General features: G+C 37.2%; 1 protein-coding gene across 1 annotated transcript in view; it reads left to right on the top strand.

Annotated features, from left to right (window-relative positions):
• Positions 1–4046, top strand: part of QKI (QKI, KH domain containing RNA binding) — a gene marked incomplete at its 5' end in the record, with an annotated part of 132455 nt that extends 128409 nt beyond the window's left edge. The window contains 1 exon segment of the mRNA XM_014589247.2: positions 976–4046. Within this exon segment, the coding sequence (XP_014444733.1) occupies positions 976–992 (17 nt within the window).
• Between the last annotated feature and the right edge of the window lie 6941 nt (positions 4047–10987).

Genomic DNA, 10987 nt, shown 5'->3' on the forward strand with positions numbered 1-10987 from the left:
CAGGAATGTATATGAAATGTCAGATTTTATTGTATTTGCAGAGTATTAGCTTTGAAATTGAATAAAGAAAGCTGTTTGTAGTTTTAAAATGCCTTATTGGTATCAATTAGAAATTTCTTCTATTTTTTGATGTAATTAGAGCTTTTTGAGTATAGAATTTTAAATGGCAGGATTTTACAGTGTTTACATGCAAGTGCATTTTATAAGTGTTCTATATGTGTAAAATAGTATTTTCAACTGGAAAGTGTTGGCTAGTGCAAAAGACCTGGCCTTTTTCTGGTTCCCATGATGTTGCCTATTGCCTACACTGCTAGACTACAGTTTAGTATTGCTTTGTATCATGAGGCCAAGAAATTCCATGTTGTTTGTAAATAGAATAATTGAAAAAGCAATAAACATTTATTGAACAAAAGAAACCTTGTTTGGCCCAGAGTTTATGTTGAACCAAAATTTTCACAGAAATTTAAATTTCTATAGATTCATTTCTGTTAATCATCAGTTATTAATAATCACATCCATCATTAATAGTTGCTTTAATGCTTGCATCTGAGAGAATACTAATGCTTAATAGCAGTCAGATACTGATAACTGCACTGACTGTTTCAGATTCTGTATACCAAACCTATTCATTGTTGTTTTCCAATATTCTTCATTGACTGCTACTAACTATTAGTTGTTAGTTGTATTTTATTTCTATTTTTTCCTGTTAACCAATTTTATTATTTTTTGTTTTGTTTTATTTTTTTGCGGGAGTGGGCTCTTCCTCATTTGTTCAAATCATGATATGAAATTGTCATGATTTTTATTGTATTCTGTAGATGGTGTCAATCAGTTTGTCAGAATTAAACATGCTTTTTTTTTTATTAGTTGTGATTAGTTTTCATGTTGTCATTAAGCCGTCACTAGCTGGAACTAATCTCTTCTCTATCTTTTCTTTTCTTTTTTTTGTTTTGTTTTTTGTTTCTAACCACCCAGCCGCCACCGGCAACTAACCTATGACCTTCTGACCTCTGAACTCTTCACCCAATGATGACCTGACCATGCCTGCCTGCTGATCAGTTAACTGGTAATCGCCTTTGCTTGCCTGTCGTCAGTGCAGCGAGCTGAGGCACTTGTCCGTTCGTCTTACCATCTAACCAAACAAAAGACAAAGAAATTGTCCTCCAACTCAGCTTTTTTTTTTTTTTTTTTTCCTCGTTTGGGTGAAAGTGGTTCTAGAACCTGCACTGAATAGTCGTAAAGCAATAAGGCCCAATTCATCCCACAGCACTGGTCATCTTTTCATGTCCTACCCCACGCGAACGGTAAGAAGGGGAGACAGATGGCCCTTAACTACTCCATGGCAGAGGCAGTTACTGTGAGCGACTCCTAGGGATCCTCCTCTTCTCATAGCGAAGGCAAGCGCTCTCTGAATGTACTGTGTGATGATGCATCATGCATGGACCTTTGGTCAGGGATGTCACTGGGGAAGTGCTCTCAAAAAGTATTCAAAATTTGATACGCTCTTTAGTCACTACAGTGCCCTCACAGGGCAGAAGTTGCAGCCTTTTTTATATTGCCTGCCAAAATTTGAAGTATTAGAAGAAAGTGTGCCATGAGAGAGAAACTTAACAAGGAATTTTGAAAAGTAATGCAAAGAACAAAACTGCAACACTATTTTTTCAAAGATCAATATTTGAGTTAAAATTTCTGAATCTTTTACTTTACACCTCCTTTAAAAAATCTATGAGAACAAGGTACATGCATTATGTGTCACATTACTGGGCAAACTGTTCAAATATTTTTTTTAAACCTCCCTGTATAGAAAAAAATCATTAAGGATGTAAAAGCCATGCTTGCCTATTTGCTGTATACATGTAATGAAATTGTAGATAAAGTGTAGTGCATTGAAACAAATGAACAAAAAGTAGATACTTTTACTATACAAGGGTGCTGGTGCAGAAAAAAATATATATATTTTTGGAAATGTAGCATTTTATACTTTCAAGTGTTATAAAAAAAAAGAAAAAGAACAAAGAAACCCTTTATTTCATTAAATGATTTTTTCTGGTGGTTGTCAAGAAACAAAAGACCAAAAGAGCCTTTTTGTCTTTCTTTTTTATTTTTTAAGTATTGGAATAAGTCTAAAGAAAAGAAAGTGCCTTATTTTCCTTCATGGTCATTTAGTCAAGTGTCTCGTAAGATCAGCTCCTCCCTCAGAGTACAAGTTATGCATGTTACTCAGTCGCCCAGTATGTGAAAGAAGGTATGAGGGGAGACAATGAGTTGATGGTGTGAATTCTGTTCTTTGCCACATTATCTTGATGCAAATTTGCCAAATCTGATACTGTGATAAAATTTGATAACTTTTCTAATGTGTCACTAGTAAGCTTTAAAATGTAATTCTTTTAAAAAATCATAAATGAGTTCTTTTTGTTATTGCAGTCTTCCATGTTAGCCCAAAAGATTCTGAGAAAAAAATTATGTGAGATCTGAACATCAGTTTACAGAACAAAATCAGAGCTTTATTTTATTTGGACTAGGGGGATGCATTGGCTTTTTTCTTATTAATTGGAGAAAATAGCATACCCAGCAAACTTTTTCACGAAACAAACCTTTGTGGTTTTCATTCTGGAAAACAGTGTTTTTAAATAACCCAAATTTAATCAGACTTCTTTATATCATACCAGATGACTTGAGTAAGTCCATCTCTTTGATGGCTTTCATAACCTCCCCTCCTCCACACCCCATTCTTTAACTTTGAAAGAATGAAAAACTAGCATCATTATGCATATAGATGCTCAACTACATTTCAGTTTAAGCTTCCAGTTTCTCCTGAAGCTCAAGCAGTTAGTCCTGTAGTTGATGCAATTTGTGTGCAAAGCCTACATCTAAACACTTGAGTAAATAATCATTAACTGCTCAGTACCAGATGTGGCAAATCTCAAGTGACAGTGGATTCCCAGCTTATCAACTCATTTCCTCTTACATACCTTCACAGCTTCACAGTCTAAGGTCAGCAGTCAGCTCAGCACCTCCACGGTGACCTCCTCCCCCTGTCTCACTCGGAACCGTTTTCAGTTCATTTACTATGCAATAGACACTTGTTTGGTATTCAGCCAGCTTTGGTTTAGTGTGCCACTGCTTTGTTTTTCTGTTACACATACAGTTATTTGATTTATTTACGATATATGCTGTGCCATTTGATTTTTATTTTGTTTGGTTGGTTGAATAAATTTGCGACACTCAAACACTTGAGGTGATAGTTGTTAAAAACAGTACCAGTATTTGATCCAGTTTCATCTCAACTGTGTTCTACCTGGACATTTTAGGTGTTTATCAAAGGTCTTTAATGGGGAAGAAAGTAAACGTATGGAATAATAAATGTGTGGCATTAATGAGTAATGTTGGTTCTGAACAAACTTTTGAAAACTTAGTTGACAAAATTTTGGATCAACTGAAAAAAAGCATGACTTTTGAAATCTCTGAATGCCTTGGTTCTCAGTATTATTCTTTATTGAATTTATTTCATATTAAAATATGTAGTTTTTAAGACTTTTTTTTTCCTGACAGTATTATGTAATTTTTTAGTGTGGGTAGATGGGAGTGTCGCTTGTATGTTACCGTACAGCTGACATGTATTTTTGTCTATTCTTTATTATCTTTGTAGTTTCATGCTATATATGTACCATAACCAACCTATTGCCTATGAGAAACATGTAAGATAATGTATTTACAGCCATTGTTACAAGTTTATAATGTATTTTTCTATCTTGTTTTATATGTATGTTATATAACATTCAAAAAGAATTTTTTTCTTGATTGAGAAAAGGATACAAAATGCAAAATCCACAATTTTGATAACTGAAAATTGCCAATTGTTTTGCAGTACTTTATTATATTGGGTGTCTTGTCTTTCTTGAGCTTTTAGTTAGCTAATGAATGAATACATTAGACATTTTTGGGTTTTAGTTGGGACTTTACATAGCTTGCATTTTAATCTTTGGTTCTTTGCTGTTTCTATTAACCCATAGCATTATTTTAATAAATGTTATAATACCAACCTACTAACTGGACTGTGTCTGTTTATTAACCTTTACATGTTTAATTAAAATAAATGAATAAACACAAAAGAATATAGTCTTGAGTTACTGGACTAACCCTGAAGAACATGACCACAGATAACATAGTTTGACTTGTTTTTTTTATTTTTTTTATGTTGTTTGTCAGCTGACAATTCTGCACACTGCTGTTAAAATGGCTTTGATTATTCTGGCCTTTCACCTTGGTCCAGGGGCACGGAGGTGGGGGAGTGGGGTAGGATGGATAGAGATAGGAGCAAAGTAGTATTTGTTTGAGGCATTCTCTTCCTAGTCTTGCCACTTGCCTATTAGCATCTACATTACTAATTCCACATTTTCTTTTTATCTTCTTGTCCAAAATAATCACTGTCTGCTCACAGCATAAAGTACAAAGAGATTTGTTGTAATGATACACCCTGAGAAACCAGTTTGATTCTTTGTTGAACCATTTCTCTTCATTTCTGTAAGCAGGTAATTTTATGGTTACCTTATAAAGCAAAAAATCAGCTTTATGTATATTTTAATTTTGACTTGGCATTTTTCCTTTGTAAAGCATTGAAATTGTTTAGCCAGCTGCCAGTGGAGCTCAACATAGGTAAAGCCAAAGCCAACCTGGCTCCATTTCTCATATGGTCCGACATAAGAACGGACTCACGCCTCTCCCCAACTCTCCCTCAGCACGTTACTGACTTTTTCTTAGGTGTTTTTCTCTGTCATCCTCGTCTAGGTTATAGGCAGACTAGGATATTAATAGAGGCCTAAAGGGGAAGAACACAGAAATTCAACTAGTTTTACCTATGTGATTAATTTCTTGCACACAGATCAACTTGAGAAAGTTTTTAAATATCTTCATGCTTTCTTAGCTGCAAACCTGGGTAAACTGACCTAATTATAAGTTCTTTAACTCTTGAGGTACATTTTTATTGCACAGATTATTGTCTTTTCTGTGAAACAGTTCACCTGGCTAATAATGAAATTTCTCAGGATGGATTTTTGCATTTGTAAATAATGACTTATTTTTGTAAATTACATCTTATTTATATATCTGGCATTCTAATATTTGAAACTGGAATGAGTTAAATGTGGTAGGAGATAAAACTATACCAGTATGTTCCTAACTAATCAAAAGTCTCATATTAGTCTTATATTTACAACAGATTTACTCACCACTGAGACAGTTATATGGGTCGTTCTTCTGTGGAGACAGGTGGGCAGCACTGTCCAGGATCTTTCAGGTGCTTCTCTTTGTAGGAGTTCCCACTGCTCTAAGTTTGTTATTCTGTAGAAATTTGAAGTTGTATGTCAAGCTGCTATCTGCAAGTTTCGTGGTACCATGTCACTTAAATTGATGAATTTCTGTGCAAGTCACTATTCTCTGAAGCCTGTAAAGGCAGTTTTATCTCACTTTCAGTTAAGGGTACTTTGTCTAATTATGTATTGTCACTTTTTATATTGAAAAAGGTAGTTTTAAAAGGCAAAAATAGAGTCAGCTAGGTGCATAGTGGTTAAGACAGCTGGATCCTACATGGACAACTGTGCAGGTTGACTCCTGGACCCAGCTGCTTGAAAAACATGCACACATGTGCACGTGCCCGAAATCCTAAGAGGAGAATGGAGGAGAAGGGATTGCGGCATGGGGAGGGTAATTTCTCTCTCTCTCTCTGGCAAATGCACATGCACTATAGCAAATTAAATAAAGGTGAAAACATCACAAATGTCATGTTTATACAGGTTGCAGTAGTAGTAAATATGAAGCTACCAAATTTCTAGAGTGATAAATTCTAGAATCAGTTTATTATTTGTACTGTTACTTCACATAGCTGTTGAAAGTTGAGTGTTTTGTCAACAGTTTGTGACCTTAATGTACTCAGTTCACTATTGCTTTTCATTAGGTAAAATGCCAGAGAGGCTGTAGCATGGAGGAAGGTGTGTGTTCACACCCACTCCAGTGCATGCAGCAGCATGTGTGAGGAGCCACGGAAGTGCTGGCCGTGCAGTGGAGTTGAGTTTGGAATACACAGAAGAGGTATTGGTTAAGATTTTCTACAAAAGACTAGGTAAGGGCTAGATCTGAATTTTGTAGAGCACCAGAAGCAGAGCCAAGTTCAAATGAAATTGCTTAATACTAAATCTCCCTTGACAACAAAGTCTAACAGTTCTCTGTCGCAACGTGTGAGACACTCTGGTTTCTGCGGTGATTGGAGCTTTTCGTTGTCATGTTTGGCTGAGATGGGATGTCTGCCTTTATTCTTCCTTTTTTTTTTTTTTTGGGAGAGGTTTTTGCTACAGGGTGCGTGCGCTCGCTGGACAGAAACAGAGAAATCACCCCCCAGGGGGGATGTCCACGCCACAATCCCTTCTCCTCCTCTGTTCTCCTCTCGGGATCCTGGGCACGCACGCACACGCACCTGGAGTGAGTTTAAGCCACCGGGTCCGGGACTCGAACCACGGTCGACTACGTGGGAGTCCACCAACATAGCCATTACGCTAACTGCTGGTCCCGCCTGCCTTTATTCTTTGATAGCAGCTAGCTGCTAACAGCATTTCCAACAAGTGGATTTGTATAAAATGGGATATGTTGCCAAACGATAACTCATTAGTTAACTAAAATTACTCTAGAAAACTTGAGACTCACCACACATTTTCTAGGTACATAGGTAATTTTTTGGCATTGTCACAAGTTCTTTACTCCAGTTATATAAAACGGAATAAGCAAATCTGACTCATTTTATGGACAGAACTGTTTTAGAAAGAGTCTTATGGTACATACATCACCTTACCTGTGGCTTTTTCAGCATAAAACCACATACATGGAAATGTCTGCTACGAAGAGAGGCAGTATGTGATGCACACCTGGTACTCAATGCTGAATCAAACTGGTTCCCCTCGTCATTAAGCGAGATCCCCCCCTTTCTGTGTTTCTGCTGCACTAACTGCCAGGGCGTGGGAGAGGAGGAGGAGGACTGAATCCCTGTTAAAAGTGGGCAGGCAGTAGGTGCAGTAAATGGAAGCACAGTGTTGACTTCATGTTGTGTAGAATTTTGCTGTCCCTTCATGACAGAAGATTACCATGTTCTGGGAAGAGCTCAACTCCTGGGGAAAAATGTATTGTTTAAAACATGCTATTAAGTTTTGATTACCAAATACATCTTTAATGGTCTATGTTGTAGTAGTTTGTATAAACACTTAGAACTTCCTGGTGAACGGGGGGGGGGGGGGGAGGTAATCCATGCAGAAGTTGGCATAGGTATTCGTCCCCAGATCCCACGTGAACAGAGAACTACTCATGGCTGTCAATGAAGTGCAATGAGCCAGCTAGAGGAAGTGCATGTTCTTCATCCTCCAGCTACTGCAGATAACTATGCTACTTACCCCCCCTCCTCACCCCCTGAAATATATGTATAAATAGCAGAATAAAAAATGGACATGTACAGTTTTAATTTTTTATTGATGCTTTTGACACTTCTTAAAACTTTGAGAAAATGGCCTTCTGGAATTCTAATATCATTCACCTGAAAGACAATCATAATCTTTGCTCTGGTTGTGATAATTTTAAAAAGAAAATCAGTAAACAGACTTGTACAGTGTTCCACAGGTGGTCTGGGTTCCCACACTGTTCACATTTCTAATGGCGTGAAGAAACTCTGGTACAATATGTATGACCTTTTTAAATCTAAGGAGGAAAGGTCTGCTGACCAAATCTTGAGCTCAGTCAGCTCTGCTCAAAGGGTGTGGCCATTCCCCTTGGGGGGTGATTTCTTGCTTTCTATTTCTCTCCCAGGCAAGTGCATGTGCACTGTAGTAAAAATCTCTCTCATACACACACAAAAAGGATTCATGTCACCAGTTTCTTAAAGTAGAATTGATAAAATGATTGTTTACAGTAGTTTGAAACTTCAAGATACTTTGTTATCGGTGTGGTGCAACTCTTCAGATTTTAAGGTTTTCAGTCTTTCTCATTTCTTCACATAACCTCTAAATTCCTTTGCCTCCTTTCTGCTCATTGGAACCTTGGTTTTCTTTGTCGGTAACTTCCATTTCACACCCTTCTGTTTTTTGTTTGTTTGTTTGTTTTTAGATTTTTGCCATAGGATAAAGAGCTTATAGGAGACAGAGAGAAAATGAGCAATCACCCCCCCCCCCAGGATATAGCCATGCCGCAGTCCCTTCTCCATTCTCCTCTTGGGATTTTGGGTATGTATACACATGTGCTGTGCATGATTTTCAAGCTGCTGGGTCCAAGCTTTAAACTGCTGAGTCAACGACCTGGCCCCCTTCTGGCCCCTCCTTTCACACTTCTGAAAGTAGCTAATGGGTAGGATCCACAGCATAGTACAGCCGAGCAGTGCAAGGACATGTTTGGCCTGTGTAGTATGTTTTATCTTTTTAAATTATGTGGCCAGCAATTAAAGACTAAAGGTAAGGCCTTTAAAAAAGAGTCTGCTCGTAAAAGAGCAGAATATATAGAAAGCTGGTGTATGTGCTTACATAGTAGCCATCAACTGAAACAGTAATTTATGCCAAGTGTGCCTTGGTTAGTCACTGCCACACAGTTTATTTTCTCTGGTATCTGACTTGGGTGGTTGGTTTTCCTGTCTTTAGTTTCTTCTCCTCCCCGTTTCCTGTAGACATCTGTGCTTGTCTGTCTTGATCCAGAATGGCCACTTGACTCTCCAAACACCAAACCAAGTTCTCAAAAGGGATAATGTAAAATAAGCTTTAATATTTTCCTCCTGAAATACCAGGTGAATAGAGTTTGTAAATATGTAGAAAAGAGTAATCTGACACTAATTCATGCAGGGTTTTTTTTTTGTTTTTTGTTTTTGGTTTTTTGGTTTTTTTGGGGGAGAGGTTTTCGCTATAGGGCATGTGCACTCGCCCTACAGAGACATAGAGACAGAAAATGAGAAATCACCCCCCGGGAGGATGGTCACGCCGCAATCCCTTCTCCTCCATTCTCCTCTCGGGATCTTGGACACACACGCACACGCGTCCGGCCTGAGTTTTAAGCCACTGGGTCCGGGACGTGAGCTGCGGTCAACTATGTGGGAGTCCAGCAACATAGCCATTATGCTAACTGCTGGTTCCCGATTCAGGTATTTCTTTAATTAGGGAGGGACTTCTGTAGAATGAGGGAAGGCACTAGATGACATTTGAGTTCCTTAGGGAAGTTTTTATAATTATCTGCCGCCTCTTTATGGTACTTTTGTGGTCTTGTTAGGAAGTATACTTTTTTTTTCCTGATTTTTTTGCTATTACAAGTGCACATGCACTTGTTGGTGAGACACACAGCAAGATATCACACACACACACCCAGTGGGGATGGCCGTACCACAACTCCTCAGGATCTTGGACACATATGCACACATTCCCAAGGAGAGTGTTAAGACTTGAACCGCAGTTGGCCATGTGGGAGTCCAGCGACATAACCATTATACCATCTGCTGGTCCCAAGAAGCACTCCTAATAGGCTATGAAAATAATAGGACATCTAACAGTTGTACTATGAATATTCCACATGTTAGTGATGATCAGTTTAGGATCATGTCTTTCCAAACAATGCATATTAAAATTGGGTTATTCTAGTCAAGGGCTTTAGTTTGAAAAAATTATATAGTATGTACTCATAAAAGCTTATTTTTTACATGTGGTGAAACAATTTCAATTTTAGAGAACTCTTAAAATGAGGATGAAATTTTACCGTAGTCCTTTTTTTCTTAATGTATATTCTACTGTTTATATTGGTTATGTGACTAGATACTAATGAAAGTTGTGGGAAGAAATTAAAGAGCAAAAGAAAAAATATTTGCAAATGAATAAATGAATCCACAAGTACTTTTTCACAGCATATTCAAGTCAATACTTTAAAAAAAAAAAAATCGAGATCACCCATTTAACTTAAAACTTTTGTCCAGGTTGGGAACAAAAGAAAGTAGTTGAAACCTGAGTTGTAAAAGCTGTTCTTTATAACAGTGCTTCAAATTATTTAGTCTATGAAATTCAAACAAACTAGCTGTGAAGGTGAAAAGTTGGTTTGAATACATTTTAATTTATTGGGTTGTCAGAATAAAATACATAGAAAAAATACATCTTGACTTCTCTGAAAACCCAATATATTGATACTTTTGTAGTTTGTTCACTTGGATGAAAGGATTTAGAATTGTCCGTAGTTTAAACTAGATGATAAGAAAATGTAACACTTGAAGTCACTGGATGGAGAGCAGTGCATGTAAAAATACCAAAAGGTAAGATTTAAATTGATCTCGGGAGAAAACTACCCTAACTTATTGTTCAAGCATCACCTTGAGAACTACTCACAGTAAAGTTATTTTCAAAGGAATAAATGTTTGCAAACAAACAAAAACGTGGTTATGTCCTTTCTAGAAGCAGTCTGTCATCAGTAAGTATTGTTGGTGTCAAAGGTAAGTATGTCCTATAACTAGCTCTTGGAGTTTTAATAAAATAACATGGCATGGAGAGGCAAAAAATGCAAGTTTTAATTTATGTCCTTCAAAGTTCTTTGCATTTTCATTGAATTCTATGTGAGCTTATTTGGCAAAGAGATTTTGTACTGTTTGTGGAAAACATTGCTGATTTGGACAACACCAAATAAGTGTATGCCATTAATAAATACTGAGATGGCCTTGTAAATACCTTGAATCCCGAGAAGTGTTTACCCTTTCTGAACTGCTGTCATATTCTACTCGTGATTCTCCATCTCCATGCTAGAGAAATAGCCAAAATCAGAAAGTAGGTTGTACCTCATCTAAAAGAGAAAGTAATTACCAGGAGGCATAAGTGGTATGAATTATTGAGAAAGAAATGTAATGTTTTTATCTATAGAACTCCACATTTGAGTAAGTTTGCAGTAAGCTATGGCCAGAAAGAGTTTGTTACTAAGATAAGTGGGAAATTCAGTCTTTCCC

This window comes from Tupaia chinensis, unplaced genomic scaffold, assembly GCF_000334495.1.
Source record: "Tupaia chinensis unplaced genomic scaffold, TupChi_1.0 Scaffold000346_1, whole genome shotgun sequence".
NCBI classification, from domain to species: Eukaryota; Metazoa; Chordata; class Mammalia; order Scandentia; family Tupaiidae; genus Tupaia; species Tupaia belangeri.